The 23,938-nt window shown below is 42.3% G+C and overlaps 2 protein-coding genes across 2 annotated transcripts; one reads left to right on the forward strand and one right to left on the reverse strand.

Moving 5' to 3' along the window:
• The first annotated feature begins 1,189 nt into the window (after positions 1–1,189).
• LOC119422930 (very long-chain acyl-CoA synthetase) lies at positions 1,190–11,790 on the forward strand. The gene is made up of 10 exons (XM_037690346.1): positions 1,190–1,703; positions 3,189–3,398; positions 3,483–3,641; positions 3,830–3,954; positions 5,092–5,286; positions 5,428–5,518; positions 5,598–5,796; positions 8,808–8,905; positions 10,564–10,694; positions 11,479–11,790. Exons 1-10 carry the CDS (start codon positions 1,238–1,240, stop codon positions 11,650–11,652), a joined length of 1,848 nt encoding a protein of 615 aa, XP_037546274.1. The 5' UTR covers positions 1,190–1,237; the 3' UTR covers positions 11,653–11,790.
• Positions 11,791–14,229: 2,439 nt separating this feature from the next.
• hdc (histidine decarboxylase) lies at positions 14,230–23,637 on the reverse strand. Its single transcript, XM_037696956.1, has 11 exons — positions 23,610–23,637; positions 22,555–22,727; positions 22,363–22,476; positions 21,204–21,326; positions 17,831–17,968; positions 17,609–17,752; positions 15,941–16,007; positions 15,693–15,855; positions 15,511–15,601; positions 15,322–15,420; positions 14,230–14,681 (listed from the first exon to the last, which is right to left on the reverse strand). The coding sequence occupies exons 1-11, from the start codon at positions 23,635–23,637 to the stop codon at positions 14,556–14,558; spliced, it is 1,266 nt and encodes a 421-aa protein (XP_037552884.1). The 3' UTR covers positions 14,230–14,555.
• Between the last annotated feature and the right edge of the window lie 301 nt (positions 23,638–23,938).

The raw sequence follows: 23,938 nt of genomic DNA on the forward strand, positions 1-23,938 counted from the left end.
CAGTGACTCACCAAAAGCTTACCAGCTGCTTCATCAGCAGACGTGTGTGCCGAGCCCGGCTGTTTAAAAGGCAGACAGAAAAGTCCAGATGTATGACTGCCAATGACCCACCAGAAGCTTACCAGCTGCTTCATCAGCGAACGCAAGTGGCCGACACCCATTATTAACTATAATAATTATAATATAAGGTGCTCCACCACTGCCCACCCTGCTGCCCTCAGGCGGCTGTGGCTGAGTGGTTAGAGCAGTCGCCCTCCAATGCAGGAATTGGGGGCTCGAATCCACCGGCAATCATATGCCGAAGTGTCCCTGGGCAAGACACTGAACCCTTCGTTGCCTCCGATGTGTGTCCCATCAGTGTTTGAATGTGATCTAAAGCTCTGATCAGTCTGTTTAAAATGATTTGTTCAATTAGCTTTGTAGAGATCTAGTAGAGTGCTGTATGAATGGGTAAATGAGGACACCGATTGTAGTGTAAAGTGCTTTGAGTATCTCTATAAGATACAAAGGTGCTATATAAGTACAGTCCATTTACCATTTTCCATTCCATTCCATTCCACCCAATCGGTGGTGAATTAAATAAAATAAAACTAAGTACAGCAGAGCTGAATCCACCACCACCCTGTTCTTAACCTTGTGTTTTACATGCTGCACGCTTCTTTCACTTTTGCAACTTTACAGTAGTTTTGGTTTTCCTGGGACTTATTTGCAGTATGACAAATGGTTGGAGCATAACTATATGCCCAATGTTTTGTTGTCCCTTTTTTATTTTTGTAAATAATAAATGACTTTTTTTTTTGCGATTTCTTCTCTTTTTTTGAGCCCTTGAGTTCCTATGACGTCATCAACTAGTCGATATCGACTATTACCATGTTAATAATGTCGACTTTAAAAAATATGTAGTCGTTCAACCTCTAGTTTTAAGACCCAGGGATCTCAGGACCCTGGGTTTTAAGGAGCCAGGTCTTCAGAACCCCAGGGATCTCTGGACCCTGAAGTTGCAGACTGAGGAAGAAGGACCCTGGGGGTTTTAGAACCCTGGGGTTTTAGGACCCAGGGAGCACGATGGAAACCTGTTTTTCCACAGTCTTGTGTGTTTGTCTACTTATCGGTGACAATCGCGCAAAGTTCAGGAGGCGTATCAGATCTTCCTACTTTTGCTTTCAGCTGTTGTAATGTGACCCACTCCAGTCCTCTTGTGGGCCCAGCAGGACCGACAGTGAACTTCTGGATCACAATGATCGCAGTTATTCTCTTCAGTCTGCTGGCAGTTCTGCCCTTTTGGCTCTTCTGGACAAACCCTTATTTTCTGGGAGACTTGAGATACTCAATCGCTGCCGTTCAGATCGGGATCCGATTGGCCAGAATCCAGAGGAAGTTCTTCAGTCTTGTGGACTGTTTTCTGGACCAAGTGAAGAAGCATCCCCAGAAGACCTTCCTGGTGTTTGAGGACAGCTCCTACACCTTCATCCAGGCGGACAGAGAGAGCAGCAAAGTGGCCAGAGCTCTGCAGACGCGCGCGCACCTGAAGGAGGGGGACACGGTGGCCCTGTTCCTGGGAAACGAGCCCCAGTTCGTGTGGGTCTGGCTCGGACTGGCCAAACTGGGCTGTGTGGCGTCTCTGCTGAACACCAACATCAGATCCAAGTCTCTGCTTCACTGCTTCTCCTGCTGCGAAGCCAAAGTCCTCATCACTGGAACCGGTAAGATGGACCAGACTGGACCAGAGGCCCCAGCAGCTCTGAACCCTTTTATGATATTTACTGTTATCATCCTAAACAAAGCGAGACAACCAATATTTGTTCTTCCCAAACATCAGTCCTGCAGGAATCATTTGATCTTTAATAAAACTTTATAGTTTTATGATTTTCACATTTGATTTGACACAAGCCGGAATCATCTGTCTTTATTTAAGTACCATAATGTAGTTTAATCAGTTATAGAAAAGTAAACAACTTTATGGAGGATTGTTTGTTTGTTTGTTTACTTGGATAAAAAGAGAAAGAACAAAACATTTAATCTGTAAAAGCAAATGTCACATTTTGGCATGTCTTTAATATCTGTTTTATTTTACTCAAAGGTGGAAAACAGGAATCAGATTCATGTGCTACAGTAGCTAAAATCTGCAGAACAGTAGCTAAAATGAACCGAGCTAATACTATTTGCAAAACAGAAGCTAAAACAGTAAGCTAAGAGTAGCTAAAATAAAAAAAATATATAAGAAAAACAGTAGCTGACACCTAAAAGAAACCAAACAGTAGCCAAAGGCGTATAGTAGAAAAACAGTGGCTAAGCTAAAATGACCAAAACAGATGCTAATTTTAGCCAATTTGTAGCTTACAGTAGCAAAATGGATAACCTAAAATGACAAGAAGTGAAACAAAATGATCAAACCAGTAATTATAAGAAGCATAATGCTAATTACAAACTAAAAGAAGCTGAACGGTAGCTAAAATGAGCAAAAGTGATGGTAATTTTGACAAAACAGAAGCTAAAACAGTAATTAAAAGCTAAGAGTAGCTAAAATTAACAAAAAATGTGCCTGAAAGCTAAATAAAGCAAAACAGTAGTTAAAAACCTAACGTTAATAATGTTTGTAGCTAAAATCACCAAAATGAAGGCTAATTTCAACAAACTTGTTGCTTAAAACAGCAAAACTGATATTTAGGCAAAAATGACACAAAGAGAAGCTAAATTTTTCAAAACTAGTAAAAGTAACGTAGTGGTATGTAAAAACTAAAAGAAGCAGAAAAGTTTCAAAAACTTTAAAAAGGTTAGCTAAAATTGGCAAATCAGAAGCTGAACAGTAGCTCAGATTAACAAAGTTGTAGCTAAAAGAAGCTGAAAAGTAGCTAAACGCTAATAGTTGCATAAGAAGACAAAGATTTCAAAGAGAACAGTGTTTTTGAACAAACCTGAATGTGTTTTTATGGGGGTGTTTTATTTTTAAATCAAGTTAAATATTTTTTATGAATGTTGCATAAGCTCAAAGTCTGAGGACAATCCAGCGGGACATTTTGTTTTATAAACGGTGAAAAGCACAAAAGCTGCACAAGTACTTTACAAAAAGAGTACAGGAGAAACTTTAAGCAGAAAATCAATCTGCTGAGCCAGCAGTTGTTTCATTTGTCATTGCTCTGTCCTCCGTAAAGATTTTACAGTCTTTTAATTTGACGTGTGTGTGTCAGAGCTGCGAGGAGCTGTAGAGGAGGTGCTGCCGGCCCTGAGGGAGCAGGGTGTCCGTGTGTTTCTCCTCAGTGACAGCTGTGATGTGGAGGGAATGGAGAGCCTCTCGGGTCACATCCAGCAGGCCTCAGATCAGCCTCTGTCTCCACAGCTGAGGGCCAACGTGAACCTTAAAACTCCAGCGTTATACATCTACACCTCAGGGACCACAGGTAATCACACGTGTGCTCGGACTGGCCTTGAACTACACATGCACGCTCATAAAAACAGCTTCTAACCGCAGCATTATCTTCAAGGACTTCCTAAAGCAGCTGTGGTTAACCATGAGAGGATATGGATGGCCTCTTTTCTCGGCTGCATGGCGGGCGTGCGCACCGACGATGTCCTTTACGTCTACCTGCCTCTGTACCACACTGCGGGGTTCCTCATGGGACTTGGGGGAGCCATTGAAAGAGGTGCCACACATTCTGGCTAATGATAAAACCGAGTTTATTGCAGGTCAAACGAGGAGATAGTTGACCTCAAACAACAGGCTCTGACTCTCATTGTTTGTATTCAAAGTTCAGTTGAAGCCGCGGACCCCGGCTCAGATCTCGGTGTGATCTTGTTTATGACATCTGTGCGTCTCTCTCTATGTGTCCAGGCTGCACTGTTGTTCTGAGGCGCAAGTTCTCCGTTTCCAACTTCTGGAACGACTGCAGGAAGTACAACGTGACGGTCGTTCAGTACATAGGAGAGATCATGCGATACCTGTGCAACGCGCCAAAGGTTGAACGCCCGTTTATTACCGTGCTTATATCACGAGAGCAAAGCAAACGGTGCTTCCTCAGAGCGGCGCAGAATCTGCTTTGGTTTAGCATTTTTTGTTTTTATGAAGTGCTGGCCCTAAAAAAGATCTTAAACAGGCTTTTTGGTCATTTTCAAGTGATGTTCTCTCAAATAATAATCAGTAGTTCGTATTTTTTACAACTGTAAAGGCTCCAGTTTACTGCCGCGTATGTCCGTTCATGCGTACATACGCGTGTACTGTACGCAGAGGGTTCAGACATGATACTCCAGCATACACCCCGAGCAGCTGCAGAGCAGCTTCACAGACAAGGGGCGTTTACCTTTGGGACAAATTGAGGTCGCCGATTGGTCATTTGCTGACACGCCTACTGGATTGATTGACATGTCGGAAAAAAAGAAAAAAAGCGAGCGCTGGCAGCCTCCGCCGCAGCGGTGTTCTGTGTTTATATGTTGTTCTAAAAGATCTAAAAAATAAAAAAAACAGGAAGTGCTGGCTCTGCAGCCCACACATCAGACCAGTCCACAAGGAACTCTCCAGACCCTCCTGCAGCCACGCTGGACCTGAGTTTAATTCGCTCGTGACAAATTCCTTCATTTCTCACCATTTCAGTCATGGCATCAACGGAGGAGGAAGAGATCACTGCCTCTTGACGAAAAAACAAAAGAAAAGGCCAGATCAGGGATGAAGAAGGGGAATTTAATACATTGGTGTCACATACAAAACAGTCCGTCGTTGGGCAGTTTATTGTGCGACACCACGTATGCGGTCGTAAAAATTGGAGCTTTGCACGGACATTCCCTGGGGGGTACGCACGTACCTCTGCGTACGTACGTGCGTACCTCTGCGTACGTACGTGCGTACCTCTGCGTACGTACGTGCGTACCTCTACGTACGTACGTGCGTACCTCTGCATATGGTTGTACACGGCAGTATACTGGGGGCTTAAGCCTTGTTTGGCTAAAGGCCTGTTTTATGTTGTTTTTAAGACTTTTGGAACAACTCTTTCTCTACAAACGTCAGAGTACTTGTTAGGATCATTAACACCTATCGGAGGGACCATTAGGACCTTCAACACAAATCAAACTCTCCTTAGGATCTTTTCTTTGTTCTTTCAGAGGGACAACGACAAGGATCACAAGGTGCGACTGGCTTTGGGGAACGGGATTAGGGCGGACACCTGGGCTGATTTCCTGGAGCGATTTGGGAACATTCGGATCTGTGAATGCTACGGAGCGACAGAATCCAATGTTGGCTTTCTCAACTACATTGGAAAAGTTGGAGCAATTGGCAGGGAGCATTTCCTCCACAAGGTGAGAAAGTTTCAGGGTCAAAGTTACTCATTAGTCTGACTGGATGCTTTTTGAAACTTGGCTGAATAATTTCCATGTTTACAACATGCTGATTATTTACTAAAGACTTGTTTTTTGCCACTTGTGTTTGCTCATTTCCAGTTAAAATATCCATATGCCCTTATAAGATATGACACAGAAAAAGAGGAGCCCGTCAGAGACTCAAGAGGATTCTGCATTAAAGTCCCAAAAGGTGACACGTTCGCCCCCCAAAACCAACGTTCTGCTTTATTCTTCTTGAGGTATAACTGTTTGTTTTTCCTCCTCTCAAGGAGAGACAGGTTTGTTGGTGGGGAAGATCGGAGTAGGAACGCCTTTCAGTGGATATGCCAAGAACAAGCAGCAGACAGAGAGGAAGAAGCTGAAGGACGTGTTTGAGAAGGGAGACGTCTACTTTAACAGTGGAGATCTGTTAAGGATCGACAACGAGGGATTCGTCTACTTTCAGGATCGGATTGGAGACACTTTCAGGTCAGTGGCTGAAACAAAGGATTCAAGGATTTTTATTGTCATACCAACTCACATTTGCATGTTTATAGTATGAAATTCGGACTCAGGTCCCAGATCAAGAAGCCTAACAATTAACAAATAAATAAATACAAAAGAGTATAAATACATATACATATACACATGTACACACACATATACAGTATATGCACACACAACAGTAAAGAGCTGCTGGAAACAGTTTTATAAATGAGCAGTTATTGCTGTTAAAGGCTAATTATTACTACATGAATCAGAAGATATTTTACGCATTAATCTGTGTCACATGTTCTTGTCATTGCCCAAGCTCTAAGATCAAGGTCACAAGTCAAGGTCAAAGGTTATACAAGGTCTTTGGTAGCCCTTGCCGTTGCTGTAAATTAGTTTGTCAACCAGAGTTTACCGTGTGCAGTTTTTTTATTTTGAGCACAACTAGTAGCAAAATTCAAGACTCATCTGAGGATTGCAACATGGTGGTGAGGACTTTTTCCTGAATTCCATGGAACTCCGGAGCTCCCTTACATTTTTTCAGGATCCTGGTTGACCGCATTAAAGTCCAGCAGCTTTAATGCGGTCAACCAGGAGGCCTGTTTCATATTTTACTCATGCACTTTGCAGTCGAACAAAGTTTTGCTGCCGTGTTTGTTGATGTTTCTTAAAGTCTTCAGCTCAGTGTTTTCTGGCTCATATACATTTGTGTTGTACATGCAAATATAAACACATATTTGTTCAAAAATAGATTCAAAGACACACACCAAAAAAAAAAACTATGATCAAACAAGAAATCTACTCCAGCAATGCAAAGCCCACTCTGAACAAAGTTGATATAGTTCAGGAAATAGTCCTCACCACCATAGCTTCGCTCCCAGGGCTCTTTAATATCATCACTACCAGATGTCAAAAATTTACATAAAATAATAACTGAGAAGGTCTAATATTTACTGGTTTTTCAATGACGATAGCAGCTGAGCAGCTCTTTTTCTCTGGTTTGTCTGACATGGTGCAGCTCACACCTTCAGTTCTGTTCAAATAAAACTGCCAACAGGCGTCTAACAAGGCTGAGTCAGATCCTCTGGATGAATTCTTCTTTGTTGAAACATGTCAAATTTTATCCAAAACTTCAGTCTGAGGAGCTGCAATAAGCAGCACCTTCTCATAGTGGATTAATCATTTTGCCGGTGACATCCAGGACTAGCTGTTCACATACAAAAAGAGGACCAACTGATCGTTAGTGCCCTGATGACCACTTGCTATTCACAGAGGGCTGAGTGATAATAGTGATAACGGCATTGTAAGAGGGGGACAGTTGAACACAGAGGCATCCACCCCTGTTTAATGATGGACAGGTTCTTTTCATAAAGATGGCTTCCTTCACTCCTCTCTCAAACCATCGTTACTCTCTTATCAAGGATGTGAACATCTTCATCCCTGAACGAGTGACCGCTGGCCTGCAGATGAGTGTAGACCGCAGAGTCCTGGCCTGATTATGTTGCTTTTCTGTGCTGGTCCATCCTTTTGCATCTCCTCAGATTAAAGAAGTCTTTTGGATAAAAGACGAAATATTTCAACAAAGAAGTATCCATCCAGAGGACCTGACTCCACCTGGTTGAATTTATCTACCTGGATTATTGAGCATGCATCTGTCACGAACCTCAATGTTGGAACCCAATTGCAGAGAGATGAGTGAGGCAGGAGTTCAAAAAACCAAAACAATTTATTTTTTAAACAACAAAACAAAAGGCTGTCGGTGCAGCAAAACTTACTTTTGGCAGATTGGATTAGAAATAATGCAGAGCAGATCATCAGGGGGGGCAGAAACCAGGCAAGGCAGAAGAGGATTGTGAAGTCTGAGAACATAGAACAATCACCGGACAAGGAGTGCAGGAGAGACAGGCTTTTTATGAGACAGAGGGAGAGTGGTTAATGAGAGCACCAGGGCAGGTGGCTGATGAGTGACAGGTGTGAATGATAAAGAGTGAGTGGAGAGGCAGACTGAGGAGTGAGTGGAGAAGCAGACTGAGAAATGAGAGGAACATAACAGAAACAGATAAACAGAAAATCACACACAAAGCAGAACAACATAAAATAAAAAGCAGACAGAGACAGAAACTTGAAATGGAAAGAAATGATTTAGTTAGTGGGATGATTGCTTGAAGATATGAATGTTGGTTCCTGGTTGCAGCTTGAAGGAGGTGGCAGAGGCTTGGCAGATGGGGGGGCAGCGGGGGCCGCTGACCGTGACATAAGCTTGAAGGAGGTGGCAGAGGCTTGGTAGATGGGGGGGCAGCGGGGGCCGCTGACCGTGACAGCATCAGGATGTTGTCAATGGCTCATCAAAGACGACCATCAAAATAAAAGATAGACTTTGGTGGCAGCACGGTGGCGCAGTTGGTAGAGCTACCGCCTCTCAGCGAGAAAATTGCTGGATCGAAACTCAGCCGGGGATCTTTCTGGGTGGAGTTTGCATATTCTCTCCGTGCATTCATGTGTTTTCTTCAGTAACTCCAGTTTCCTCTCACAGACCAAAAACATGCATGTTAGACTGACTGGTAACTCTAAATTGTCCCTAGGTGTGAGAGAGAGAGTGAATGGTTGTTTGTCTCATTTGTCTCTATGTGACCCTGTGATGGACTGAAGACCTGTCCAGGTGTCCCCTGCCTCTCGCAGAGTCACTGCTGGATATGGGCACTAATGACCCCCATGACCCAAAAAGGAAGACGTTGGTTGCGTAAAAGATAATGGATGGATGGACTTTGGTCAAACAAAAAAAGGATACCCATCACCCAAACAGATGAAGCTCTTTCAGACCTTGATTAGGTCACAGTTTGGTTATTAACTGGAATGATGCACTCAGCTGAAGTGGAAAGGCTGCAGCAACATTGATTATCAATACAATCTTGCTTAGGTAGAAAGGTGCTTTATAAGTACTATACAGTCCATTTACCGTTCCATTTAAAAAGTTTTGTCTTTTTAAAGTAACCGCCTGGTGTCTGCAGGTGGAAAGGAGAAAATGTGGCGACCACAGAGGTGGCTGATCATTTACTGACCATGGACTTTGTTGAGGAAGCTAACGTGTACGGGGTGAAGGTGCCAGGTAACAGAACATATAAAACATATATACATACATAACTTCTTTCAGGCTAAACAGTGACACATTCTGATTTGAAATAGATCTTGTTTTGGTGAAACTGTGCTCTCTAACATAGAAAGGTTGATGTATAATCTAATATTGTGTGATTCACAATTTTTAACATTTTCACAAGCGTACAAAACATGCCAGTACTCTTTATGGAGACACACACCTCCCTCTCCACAAAAGCATACAATAAAATGTTGACTTTCACAAAATACATTTATTATTATAAGTAAAGTTGATACATAAAAACTATGTGCTAAAAGTAAAATCACAAGTAAGTCATTATCTTGCACCATCACCCTTTATTACACATATTCAACCTCCAATAGGAAGTACATTTCCCCTTATACGTACCGGGAACGACCTCTGAGTCATGATGTCAGTTTACAGCCAATAACAGACTTAATCATAAAAGTCAACCCAAACATGAACAGGACGTTAACAAAATCAAACACTCTGAAACATTGTAAACACTCAACAATGCACACATAATTACCACAAGGCTACCCAGCATCCATTGCAGCTCTCACAATCTGTGGAACGCTACAATATTATACCAACGTAAAATTATCTCTAAATTGTTTAAAATGTACAGAAACAGACATACAGATGTTTGCAATAAACTACACACAGTTGAAACAGACACACATCTTTGCTGTAATCTGGGGGTTACACATATCGGTCTTTTAATATTGTTTAATTTTAAGAACTAAAGCGGCAGGATCACACGTCTCACCGAGACCTTCAAACAGACTTCGTGTTCCACAGCAGAAGTTTGGTCACATGTGCACAAGTTGCATGTCTGTACGATGACGACGCTCCAAACACTAACATTTAATAGAAAGTTAGAGTTTAGATACAAAAGTCCCAGGAGGTCTGTTAGGTTTGTTTTCGGTGTCTCTGCTCTGAGAGATTCGGGGAACTCCGCTCACACCCGAGCTCACCGTGCGACAGATGGTGGGACTGGTGTCAGGCAAGTGAAGAGCAACAAGTCAGTTATACAGGGCATATTTAAAAAAAGGCCAATATTTACCGGTATATTCTTGTTAAAAGATGTACACCAGTCCTTGACCCTCTCCCCTTAAGCAGACATTTTGTTTGCTTGTGAAAATCATGAAAACTGTGTCAATCACCCCCAACCTTTTAGACTTTTACAACCATATACATGCAGATTTTTCATCCATCACTGCATTAAAAGAAAGAGTGATAAAAGGAGAAGTTTAAGAATAAATTGTGAATTATCTACGTTGACACAGTCCAAGGGGTTCTGTAAAAAGGGTTACAGTGTTTCTCCCACTGACATGCACACAGAACTTTCTATTATAAATATTAAACTTTATTTAAAGCATGTTGAATATTGTCACTCATTCGCCTCATTGGTGAATCATAGCTGACTGGTGGCAGTGGGGGGTTCAGTGACCAGGAAACTGGAGACCGGGGTTGAGGATTGGACCCTGATGTGGCTCCTCCACTGGCTCAGTGCTGTATCAAACACAAAGTTGGTGAATGTTTGTTGGTGCAAATCACGCACCAAAAACAATTACCAAACTATATTTTGCACGTAATTTTAGGAAAGCTGACACAAAATTTACTTTTTTACCTTTGTGGGTGATCAGGGCACGAAGGAAGAATTGGAATGGCAGCTCTGACGCTGAAAAAAAACATGGACTTTGACGGCAAAGTTATTTATCAGCACATCAAAAACTACCTGCCGAGCTACGCCAGGCCACGTTTCATACGCATACAGGTAAAAGAAGAACCTGCTGCACACAAAGAACACAATACGTAACCTAATACTAACCCTTTACGTACCTGGTACTTGGGATGGCAGAGACTTTTACTACTTATCAGGTACATACCATGGATTTATTGGGTATATACCTATACCTACTGGGTACATACTTGTACTGGGTATGCACCTGAGAAGTATGTACTTGTTACATTCCCTGTAAGTACCAAGTACATACATAGTACTTGACTTTAGATACTCAACACATATCCTACATGTACTGGGTACATATGTAATATGCACTGCACTCAAAAACCAAGACATGTACCTACTATATACCTGGTAATTACATGAAATATACCGGGTAAAAGCCCAATATTGTCTTTATAGGGTATGTATTAGGTATTTTCCTGGTAAAAAATTATTGGTTTTAGTAAGTTCCAAGTGCTTACTAAAAAGGTATGTGGTACGTGTCAGACAAGTAATAGTTATGTCTCTATAATCCTGTAAGTATCAAGTATGTACATGTTATACAACCGGTAAGTACCAGGTAGGTATTTAGTACAGGTACGTATCTGGTAAGCGATAGCTATGAAAAAAGTACATACCTGGTAAGGTCATAGTACGTACCCAGTACATAAAGGTTTATACTCAGTACAGCCCACATATGTACCATGTAATTACTAGGTACTTATCTGGTTCCTTGTAAGTACTGGTCTGTATTATGTATTATTACCAAAAACTATAAAAATGTTAAAAAACAACTATAAAGTGTGGATTTATCTTTATTTTTATGGGGCAGGATGCTCTGGCAGTGACTGGAACATTTAAGCAGCTGAAGACGAAACTTTCTGAAGAGGGTTTCAACCCCAGTGTCATCCAGGACCCTTTATTCTTCCTGGAGGACAATAAAGGCTACATCCCCATGAGCCAGGAAATATACAGCTCCATCTCAGAGGGAACACTCAGGCTCTGAAGGACTGCAGTGGACTGTCAAGTCCTGCTTTTATTCTTGAGGCTTTAAGTCATACAGGGTGTGTTTAGAACATCTATTTTATACAGGAATGTTTCTTTTTATGCCTCTCAGCGAGCAGGTCCTTGGTTCAAACCCCGGTCCAGGTGCCTTCTGGGTGGAGTTTGCATGTTCTCTCCGTGCATGCGTGGGTTTTCTCCGGGTACTCCGGTTTCCTCCCACAGACCAAAAACATGCATGTTAGGCTGATTGGTAACTCTAAATTGTCCCTAGGTGTGAGTGAGAGAGTGAATGGTTGTTTGTCTCTATGTGGCCCTGTGATGGACTTGCGACCCGTCCAGGGTGTACCCTGCCCCTCGCACAGTGATTGCTGGACATGGGCACCGGCGACCCCCGTGACCCAAAATGGAATAAACGGGTAAAGATAATGGATGGATGGATGTTTCTTTTTAAAAATTCAAAAAAAATAAAATCAGTCCTCTGGTATTTAATAATTTCATCAATGTAGCACCAGAGGCAAAGCCTGTGTGTCTCTGGACTACAACTGTTGGCAGCAAACAGCATTTGCAAGGGTTTCCGAAATGTTTTGACACATTTGTAAGGGTTCTGAACTTCCCTAGTCACAGGGTCTCTCTCTTCTGTTGCAGGAATTTTTAACATGTTAGAAAATTTTGCCAAATTAATTTTCTCAGAATAGTCGTAGAGTTACTGCAGCCATCTAAAACCTGCCCCAAATTGTTCTCACCTCGGTTTCTATGATTCTATTGTGCTTTAGCTGTATATTTTTTGTCAGTGTTCAAAAACTACCAGTGAAAAGTGAGTCAAAAGTTGCATACATATATTTTGGTATGATTTTCTAATGAAAATTTGATCATTTTCTTACAATTTTGTGTCTCAAACCAGTGCTTGAAGTGGTTAGGTTCTCTCAGGGGACATTTCTAAATCTTTATCCTTAGCGTATTATTATTTTTATTTCTTTCCACCTCTTTTCATGAACTTGCCGGCACTCAGATTTCAGTTTCACTAACTAGAAGCTACGGCTGAATTTTATAAACTATGATAACAACAGGACATTAGCTGAAACAGGAAGTCACGACACTCTACACCGCTTCTGATCGGGTCAAATGTAAGGGGTCATATGATGCATGCCAAATAGGGAACGATTGCTTAAAAGTTAGGTACAAGGATTCACTTACAGCTAAAAATATTGAAATCAGCACATCAACCATGGATAGAAATATATAAGCAGCACAGAGGAGGGTTGTTACTGTAAGAAAATAGTAAATCTGTTGTTAATTATGGGCTTGTCTAAAGATGTGGGTGTTGAGGCAACGCATCTGAGTACCTAGATGGCATTACTTTGTGATGCTCTGGGTACTACCTTGAGGTGGCATCGCAACTGCTGGAGACTTGGTGGTGACAAAATAAAAAATAGGATAATCTTCTGTTGCAGTCTTACTGAATTATGAATGTTTGAGACCCAAGTGTCCAGCGAGCTGTGTGGCCACATTTATGGGAATCGTAATTATTTTGAGGGAATATTTCCTGCAAATCTTTTGAACATGTTGAAAATCCAAGCAATATAACTGTGAGCTTTTGCAGCTCACACACGAAAGTTAAGAACGTTCTGAGACATTTTGAAAACTCCCTTGCCATTTGCCAGCTATTTGCAGCCCAGTGAGGTCCACCTTACCCTGGTGACCCGATTGTGTAAAACTGTTCGAGGTTCTTACAGCAGCTCGGCTGCAGCGGCAGCTTCCAGAGACACGGCAGAGGTGGCTGTGTTGGCTGCAGGAGAACTGGACTTGCAGTTGATTCTCCTGCAGTTGTGTTTCTGAGCTCCCTGTGGAACCTTCACAGGGCAGCACAGCTGGTACCGACCACACTGTACCCACTGGTTACAGAAGCTGGGCACACTGTAAAACTTGGTTAACTTCTTCAGGACCTGTTTGCCCGGAAGGTTTGAGGGCATCTTTGTAATTGTCACCATTGAGCCAGTTTCTGTGGCTGATGGGAGTCCACCTGCAGCTTCTCTGAGCCCAGCTCTCGGTTCCCGGCCAAACGGCGGCCCAGTGTAGGTGTGAGGCAGCGGCTCGCTGCTGCAGCTCAGAGAGCGCATTGGCCTTCGAGGTCGATTCCAGGTTTTGTCAATCCACAGATCCAAGTGAGCTTTTTCCATTCGGGTGACGACATCTTCTGTTTCATCAGATGTTTCAGCTGAGTGAAGGTCTTGATCTTCCTCTGCTCCCTTCAGTTCATCCACTCCCGATCTCTGCTGGTTAAACAAAGCCCGCGTCTCAGCTAGAAGAGCTACAGCAGTTTTAGAAATGACCCCCCAGTCCCTTACGATGTCTTCTGCAGTGGTGAACTGGGAGGTGACTGTAAACCGAATGATGAATTTGCTGTGAATTTCTGCAGGGATGAGGTACATGGTGCCGGAGCGGGTCAGTCTCCTCAGCAGCTCCTGGGTCAAAGTGTTTCCTGCCTACAGTAATGAAATAAAAAGAGTTTTACTGCATCAAATTCCATTTTAACTGTCCTCTGACAACAAAGTTCATGCTCAATCATTCAGGTAAAATTCCAAAAATGTTCAGTCAGGTCATCTGGACGTTTTTTTTTTTTTTTTTTAAGGAGAAAACATTTTCACTAGTCAGTGGTGATCAAAGGTTATTGCTATTTGTCTCCATTGGCAGTATAATGAAATCATTCATTCAATCATTCATTGTCCTCTGACAAGTTTTATGTTTACTAGTATCGCTCTGGCATTCAGCTGAACTTCACAGTGTTCATCTTTGAACGAGGTGTGACTGAGTCCCTTCTACTCTGTAATAATTAACCTGTAAAGGACAAGTTGCTTCATGCAAACAGCAAAACTTATTTGAGCACAGCTTTAAGGTTGACTGTTTTTAATTCAAAGGAGCGTTGCATACTTTCAGACAGAAGACCACAAGGCCAAGGTGCCTCTCAGCAGGAACCTCAAACTTTGGGTCACTCTTAATGTGGGACTCCAAGAGTTTAGCCATCTCAATCCCCTAAAGCAAGAAGAAAAGATTTATAATTTAAGCAGGTTGTGATTTGAGCAACTGGCTTTTGGGTACCAATACCTAAAACAGCCTGGTACTTACCAAATATGTATTTGGTATTTACAGAATACATATCTGGTACTTATCAAGAATGTACATATGTAATATTAATAAGGATACTCGCATAGTACTGATGGTGACAAGATTGTACCTGTAAGTACTTGCTTACTAGATATATACATTGAGCATACCCAGTAAGTGCAGGTATGAGCTCTAAATGTTAGATGCACACCTGGAAAGTACCTTGCAAATACCCCTGTAGATACTAGATTTGTACTTTGCAGGTACCCCTCTAAGCACAAAAATTGTACCCAATAAGTACCAAGTTTTTACCCAATAAGTACCAGGTATGTATTGGTACTTTAAGTACTAAGACTTTATGTAGCAGGTTTATATTCAGTAGGAACCAGGTTTGTGCCAAATCAGTATGAAATTTGTACTCAGTAAGTACCAGAGTTGTACATTATAGGTAACAAGTCAGTGTCCAATAAATACCAAGTACATTTAAGACTATATAATGTATTGGTACCATATTTTGATTGGTTTGATTTTGAATGATTGTTCAGAGAATGAGTTAAAGGTTACGGACATGTCTGATGTGAGCCTGGAGGTTTTTCAACCCGAAGGAGCGCATGACGAACCAGAGCTTCAGAGACCGAAAACGCCGGCTCAGAGGAATCTGCCAGTGCTGGATGACAGGAAAAAAAAATACTTTTATTAATTTAAGTAACTTTCTTTTTTGTTAAAGTTTGCATTTAATTAAAAACCAATGATATACCATAAAGTCTGTGGCTGCCTGTGAGTATTCATGTCTGAGATAAACGGGATCAACACTGAAGGTTTGCTGGAGCTTATATTTGTCTTTCACCCTGAAAAACAACAAAACATATTTTAAACACTTTTTTTAAATATATTTTACTGTTAAGACTGAGAATTAAGTGAGATAATGCTATGACTCACCAGAAAGCTGTGCAGTCGAAGTGGACCATCATCCACTTTGAAGGGTTAAAAACAAAAGACTGGGCAAACTCAATGCCCTGCAGGGACCAGCGGAGCTCAGGACAGAAGTAAGCTGATCCGGCGTACGCAGCATCAACATGTAGCCAAAGGCCCTCTTCTTCACCTGTTAAGCAATAATTAACCAACAGGTGATTTTAATAAATGGTGCTAAAAACCTGAGTGTTTTAAAGCAAAGTTTGAAGACGCACAGATTGGTCCCAGTTCAGACAGTTTGTCAAAGGCACACACTCCTGTGGTTCCCAGAGTCGAACACAGCTGGAAGGAAACAACCACAGGTGAGTTTCAGGAGGGAAACGTTAGAATAAAGTAGCTTCATCATGTTTGCAGTCATGTGCCAGACATGTTTTTGCTCAGACTTTTCCACAAGTCAGTGGGGGTCAAAGGTTGTTGCTGTTTGGCAATATAATGAAATCAATCAATCTATAAACATTTATTTTTAAATCCCTCTCCAACGACCAAAAGGTGCACAAAGTGCTTCACAATACATCAGTTAAAACCAATCAATAAAAATAATACAAAAATGCAGCAAGGTATTAAAATCTTGCCTGAATAAGGTGGAACGCAAGTCCAAAAGTCTGGGTGCAGTGACCAAAAAGGTCTGCTTTCCCCGAAGTTTGTTTTTGAACTTTGGGACAAAAGTAAAAATGTTAGTTGATCTAAAGGTCCTCTCGTGCTCACTGAAAGCTACTAGATCAGCTAAATAAGTGAGGTGAGACTGTTGGGTGTTTAAAGTGAACAATACAAGTTTAAAATCAATTGTAAAACCGGGATGATGTGCTCACATCTGGGGATGTTGGTTAAAGACGGGCCGCAACGTTTTGGATCCGTTGAAGACGTCTAATGGAAGATTGGGAAATTCCAACATACAGAGCATTGCAGGAGTCAAGCATTGAACTGATAAAAGGAGGAATTGCTTTTTCCAGGTCCAGACAATTTAAAAAAGGCTTAACTTTAATAAAAATATGTAACTGATAAAAGATGGCCTTGACTACAGAGACTACATGTTTGCCAAACTTCAAATCCTTGTCAAAGGTCACACCCCAAGTTTGTAACTGTGGGTCTGAACTTGGATGTCAGAGCACCAAAGTTGCAGGGAGTCTCATCACCAAAAAAGATCAGAACAGTGGAAAAAAAAGTGGTGTCTGACTATAACTGATACAAGCGGCAGCATATGACAGGTCACAGGTCTCTCTTGTAAATGAGTCCTTGAGGCTCAATGAGACTAACCTGTATAAATAAAGGTTGAATGAAAAAATGACAAGAGAAAATGTGAGGACTGAGAATGGAGCCCTGCGGCACACCACAAAAAAGAGAGGCAGTAGAGGTAGACAGAGTACCATCATGACAGAGAAAATTCTGTTGGTCCAGCACTACATGGTTGCTGAACCAGATCTACCAACATAGTGTTGAAGACAAGACAGAAGGACAGCAGGTCCACTTTGTCAAAGAAGCTATAAGGTCCAGCAGCACCAAAGCAACAGAACATTTAACATCCACGGACCTGGTGATGTCATTATGGACAACAGTAAATAAAGCATACTTTGCATAAATAATAACAAAATGTTTGGTTCAGGGCTGCACGGTGGGTGTGAGAAGGTTTGACTCCTGACGCAGACTCATCTTCAGAAAAACCCAGACCAAAAATGTACACGTTGGGTTGATCTTTTATACAATTAAAATCAACATGTCAGGATCTTACTTAGACACTGCTATGTAATAAACCAAGAAAAACAATCAAAATTTTTATATTTTAGCACAAAAACATCTAAACCTAAAGTTAAAACTCTGACTAATGCAGGCCACCTTTACATTTCTTAAATATTTTAAAATATTGATTCTATGTTTAAAATACCCACCATGAAAGGGACGAGACCTGTCCTCCTGTCCTCCTGAACCGCTTGTTTCAAAGTGTCCCCTCTCAGAGACTGCTTCTCATCAGTAGGCAGGAACCGGATCTTCACTAGAGAGATCAGACCCGCCTTCTCTACAGAGGAGTGGGCCTGTCAGAGCAGGGACACATCAAACGTCAAACCTCAGCCTCAGACAGAAGCTGCAGGATAAACATCCAAAAGGCTGACCTGAACCGAAGCGTATGCCACCAGTCGGGAGTTCAGAACCGAGTCGTCCACGTCCTGGTCCAGGTCGGCCCGCAGCTGCAGGAGTTTGTCTTTCCTGGCTGCCAGGAGAGCAACGAGTGTACTCTCACTGACTGTGCTCTGAGTCAATGAGTGATCGGATCAGAACCAAGGTAAAACGGAGACTAAACAGATTTATTACTTCAATAAACTTAATCAATTCAATAAACTTTATTATTTCAACTGAAAAAATGTGTTTTCTTCAAAATCCAGAGTGAACGCTGAGAGCTGAATATCTGCTGAAATTTACTGCAAAAGCTGAAACTGAAATGCCAAAGGTAAAAGAGGCAGAACAGTAGCTAAAAATAGAGAAAAAACTAGTTAAAACTTTTAAGTCATCCATCCATCCAGCCATAATCTTCTGCTTATTCCGAAGTCGGGTTGCGGGGCAGCAGCTTGAGCAGGGAGGCCCAGACATCTCTTTCCACAGCTATCTCTTCTAGCTCTTTTGGGAGGATTCCAAGACATTCCAGGCCAACCAAGAAACAAAGTCTCTCCAGCGTGTCCTGGATCTTCTCTGGGGTCTCCTCCCAGTTGGACATGCCCAAAGCACGTCCCTAGGGAGGCGCCATGGGAGCATCCTTACCAGATGCCCTAACCACCTAAACTGGCTCCTCTCAATGTGGAGGAGCAACAGTTATACTTTGAGTCTTTCCTGGATGACTGAGCTTCTCACCCTGTCTCTAGGGGAGAATCCAGCTACCCTGCGGAGGAAACTCATTTCAACTACCTGTATTCGCTCACTACCCAAAGTTTGTGGCCATAGGTGAGGGTTGGAACGTAGACTGACTGGTAAACAGAGAGCTTTGCCTTACAGCTCAGCTCCGTCTTCACCACAACGGACCGACACAGAGTCCGCAATACTGCAGAAGCTGCACCAATCTGACTGTCAATCTCACGCTCCATTCTTCCCTCACTTGTGAACAAAACCCAGAGATACTTGAACTCCTCCACTTGAGGCAGAACCTCACCCTTGACCCAATGAAAGAAATCCACCCTTTTGTAATTGAGGACCATGGCCTCAGATTTAGAGGCGCTGAGTCTCATCTCAGCTGTTTCACACTCGGCTGCGAACTGCTCCAGTGAGAGCTGTATATCACGACACAATGATGCCAACAGGACCACATCATCTCTAAAGAGCAGAGATGGAATCCTGAGGCCACCAAACTGGAAACCCTCCGCCCTCTGGCTGCACCGAGAATTCCTGTTCACAGAAGTTATGAAGAAAATTTGTGACAACAGGCAGCCCTGGTGGAGAACAACTCCCACCCTGAAGGGGTCCAACTTACTACTGGCAATATGAACCAAACTCTTGCACCACTTGTATAGGAACTAAACAGCCCATAGCAATGGGCCCCCAATCTCATACTCATGGAGCACCCCCCACAGTGTACCTCGAGGAACATGGTTGAAAGCCTTCTCCAAGTCCACAAAACACAGGTAGACTGGATGGGCAAACTCCCATGACTCTTCAAGGACCCTAGTGAGGGTAAAGCGCTGATCCAGTGCTCCACGGCCAGGACAGAACCCACATTGTTCTTCCTGGATCTGTGGTTTGACCAATTAACTGACTTGCTTCTCCAGTACCCATGAATAGACCTTAACCAGGAGGCTAAGGAGAGTTATGCCCCTATAATTGGAGCATTCCCTCTGGTCCCACTTTTTGAAGAAGGGAACCACCACGACAGTCTGCCAATCCAGTGGCGCAACCCCAGATGTCCACACGATGTTGCAAAGGTGTGTCACCCAAGACAGCCCCACAACATCCAGATCCTTAAGGAAATCAGGGCGAAGCTCATCCAGCCCTGGAGACCTGCTGCCTCTGAGCTTTTTCACTACCTCGGCAACCTCAGCCATAGTTATGATAGATCACCCTCAACGTCCCCTGAATCAGCTTCCTCCATGGAAGACGTGCCGGTGGGATTGAAAAGGTCTGAGAAGTATTCCTTCCACCTCCCGATGACATCACTGTTTGAGGTCAACAGCACCCCATATTCACTGAACACAGTGAAGTCTGATGGTTTGCCAGAATCTGATAGGATCTGACCGAGAGTCTTTATCCAAGGCCTCACAAACTCCTCCCACATTCAAGCCTTTGCTTCAGCAACAGCCAAGGCTGTGGACCATTTTGTCATCCAGGACTCCTCAGCTGCCTCTGTAGTCCCACCAGCCAACAAGGCCCGATAGGACTCCTTCTTCAGTTTGACAGCCTCCTTAACCCGGGGTGTCCACCACCAAGTTCAAGGATGGCCATCACGAGAAACATCGACAACCTTGTGGCCACAGCTCAAGGCAGCTACTTCAACAAATGAGATGCGGAGCATAGCCCACTTGGACTCAATGTCCTCTGCCTCAGCTGGGATGTGGTTAAAGCTCTCCTAGAGGTGCAAGTTGAAAATCTTTCTGACAGGTTCTTCTACCAGGCGTTCCCAGCAAACCCTCACTACATGTATGGGTGTTCCAGGTCTGTCTGGCATCTTACCCCGCCATCTAATCCAGTTCACTAACAGGTGGTGATCAGTTGACAGTTCAGCTCCTCTCTTCACCCGAATGTCCAAAACAAATGGACTTAAATCGGATGACACAACTACAAAGTCAATCATAAATATACAACGTAGGGCATCCTGGTGCCAAAGTGCCATGTGGAAACCTTTATGTTCGAACATGGTGTTGGTGATGGACAAACCATGACTAGCACAGAAGTCCAACGCCAGAACGCTGCTCGAGTTCAGATCAGAGAGGCCGTTCCTCCCAGTCATGTCCCTTCATACTGTCATTACCTACATGTGCATTGAAGTCCCACAACAGTAATGGAGTCCCCAGCTGGCGCACCTTCCAGCACCCATGCCAAGAACTCCAAGAAGGCTGGATACTCTGAACTGCCATTTGGCCACTGCCCATGTCATCATGCACCCGACTTGTATGGACCCACCTGCAGGTGGTGGGCTCACAGGAAGGCAAAAGGCAAACCCATGTTTTTCCTTAGCACTGAGCCCAACTGGGCCAGGTTAGCAGGCACCCGCCGATGAGCCCTTCCCCCAGGCCTGGCTCCAGGGTGGGGCCCTGGTAACCCATGTCTGGGCAAGGGACACTGAGTTCCTTGTTTTAAACATTTTGAAAAGTATAAAATTTACAACAACAACAACAACAAAAAAGGTTACAGCAGCCATCTCCTGAACGAGCCGAACGTTTGAATTTATGAATGGCGAAAATAACACAAAGTCTACAGAGGTAGTTAGATTGAAAACCAGAAAAATTAACAGTGTAAACAATGACTCAGCATTACTGTGTGAATGTTGACTCTGCGTTAGCAAACCTGCAGAACTCCTCCTCCTCGGCTGTCAGGATGACGATGCAGGAAGAAGACAGGAAGTCCCAGAGCTTTGCAGAGCCAGTCCATCAGAATCATCTCCAGTTCTGTGCAGGCTGGGCTGGATGCCTGTTCACAACCAGAACACCGCATTAAAGGGACAGTTCAGATCTTTGGAGGTGGGATTCTAAACAAGTGGATTGGAGCAATTTTTGTATTTTTCCAAGTTTGATGAGCTGTGACGGCCATCTTGAAGGTTGGCTCCAGAAGTTGTTAACTTCCAGTGGTTGCTCTGAGAGGTTTGTTAAATCAGTCCAATGGTATTTTACTGAAGATGAACAAGCTAATGTGGAGAAAGTTACATGATCTACCATCATACTACCATCCCTGTAGACCTGGTTCAGAGGACAGATGTTTCACTTCAGAGGGATTTGACTTCTTTGCCTTTTCCTCTGAGGATTCATCAGATTTAATCAGATTTGTGTGTTTTTTCCAGGTACTTCGGTTTCCTTCCCCAATCCAAAACATGCCTGTTAGGCTGCCTTCAGGCCCAGCTGGGTTAAATAAAGTTATTAATAATAATCTTTAGTTTTAGATTCAACATTTAGATTACATTCTCTGGTTATTTTAGGTGCCTTTTCTTTTTAAACATTAGATAGAAAATTAAAATATTTTAACTAAAACTTTACATTTGGCACCTTCTATAAAGCTGTTTCAGTCTCAAAAGTTTTAAAGTAGTTTATGCGAATGGTACTTACCCCTCCTGCTGCCACGTTTGGATCAAACATGACTCCTGAGGCATCATTTTGTCATTTTGACAGTAAATCTTTACCTCACCACAAATTATTATATTATATAGCTATTTACACCAAATGCTAGATATATTAACAAATGCCAGCCGCAAGATCCAGAAATGAAGATAAACTTTGTAAATATTTTTTTAAAGCGTATTTACATAAACCACTTTAAACTTTTATAGATTGGAGTTGTTTTATTGTGACAACAATTCCTTTTGGTCTTATCTCTTCATTAAAGTTAGATTGAGATCAGTCAGAGACTATCTGCAGCAGGTAAGATATTGACAGCTCATAATTTTTCCACAGAACCTCCAAACATCTACTCTCCTTTTCATATTTGTTGTTGTTGTTGTTTGTTGTTTACTCACCCAGGTAAAGCCCAGACAGTTGATGGCGTCAGCCAACATGTCTCCCAACATGGACGGCCATGAGGACAGACTGGGGAAGTAGGCGTGCATGTGAGGGCTCTGCCAGTGAACAATCTGCACAAAAACAACACAAACACTTTTTATTTAGTACATTTCATAAGCACTTGATAAAACACATGAACAGGAGCTCACTCCTGGCATGATGACTCTCTCGATGTCGTTGAAGATGTCCTCCCAGTCCTCCGGTTCTGTAGGCGCCGTGTCAGGAAGCAGCTCACGCATGTAGCCCGGTTTCACATCTGGAATGACCCGCCTGTCTCTGATGGAGCTCAGGTACTGAGAGATGTAATCCACCAGCTCCTTACCTGTTCAGAAACAACTCCACTCAGAGAAAAAATACTTTAAACAGGACTAAAAAATGTACATTTTCTTCGGAAAAGGGGAAAAAATAAATTTATACGATGAAGGACGGCTGATATTTGCTAAAAACATTGAATAATCGCTGAATTTTTTTATGTTAGTGTAAGTATTTAAAAGAGAAGGCAAAGAAGACACGAGGAGCAAAAAGATAGACCCAAAAAGCAGAGGAGACATAAAAAGACAAACAAGATGCAAAAGGAGACTAAAATAACGTATAAGATAAATAGAATTGACACACAAAGGCATAAAAAGTCAAGTCATTTAAAACAGAAGCTGATACCAAAGGGCTTAACAATAACAGGTCTCTTGTAAATGAGTTCCCAAGGCTCAATGAGACTAACCTGTGTAAATACAGGTTGAATGAAAACAATAACATCAATGAGAGTAAAATTAATTGAAAAAAATAACACACACAAATGATAATACTGAAAAATTAATTAAAAGTATTAAATCATTAAAAAAGACAAAAAATTCACACATAGTGGTAAAGAAGATACATCAGAAAACAAAAAGAGCCATAAAGAGACAAAAAGGACAGAAAAAGAAGAAACATACAGAAAGAAAGCAACAAAAATAATCTAATTTTCAAGGATTTAAAGAGGTCTGAATGAATTTCAATGAAAATAATAAATAAATATAAAAACGATAAAAATAAAAAAAAGCTTTAAAAGCATACTGTCCTGATCAAGGGACATTTTGACACCTGAGTCATTGAAACAGCTGGAAGTTTGCAGAAAGACTTCAAGTCCAAAACAGCGTTCAGAAGACCACCTGACTCAGCGTTCGGACAGTGAAACGGTTCTGTAGGGAATGAATCCTGAGGTTACCTCTGCGGTTGTACTCCTCAGCCTGCATGCTCATAGTCCAGACCTTCTCTGCACGAGCGGAGCAACAAGTGGCTGCAGGAGGATCAGTGGGTCGATCAGAACCAGAGACCACAGAAACATTTATAAAGCCTCTGCTGAAGAACACGCCCTGAATCATGACGCACTCAAACTGCAAAACAGCTGCTCACGTTGTAACATAATTTACTTTCCTCTTCCATTCATTCACAAGTTGATCATTTCTTTGTTCTTATTCTGACAGTGAAACATTCAGCTCATTATAAATTAGTTCTATTATTAAATCTTTTTTTTAGCTAAAAATAGTTTATTTA

This window comes from Nematolebias whitei, chromosome 2 (genome assembly GCF_014905685.2).
Source record: "Nematolebias whitei isolate Nwh7 chromosome 2, NemWhi1, whole genome shotgun sequence".
NCBI lineage: Eukaryota > Metazoa > Chordata > Actinopteri > Cyprinodontiformes > Rivulidae > Nematolebias > Nematolebias whitei.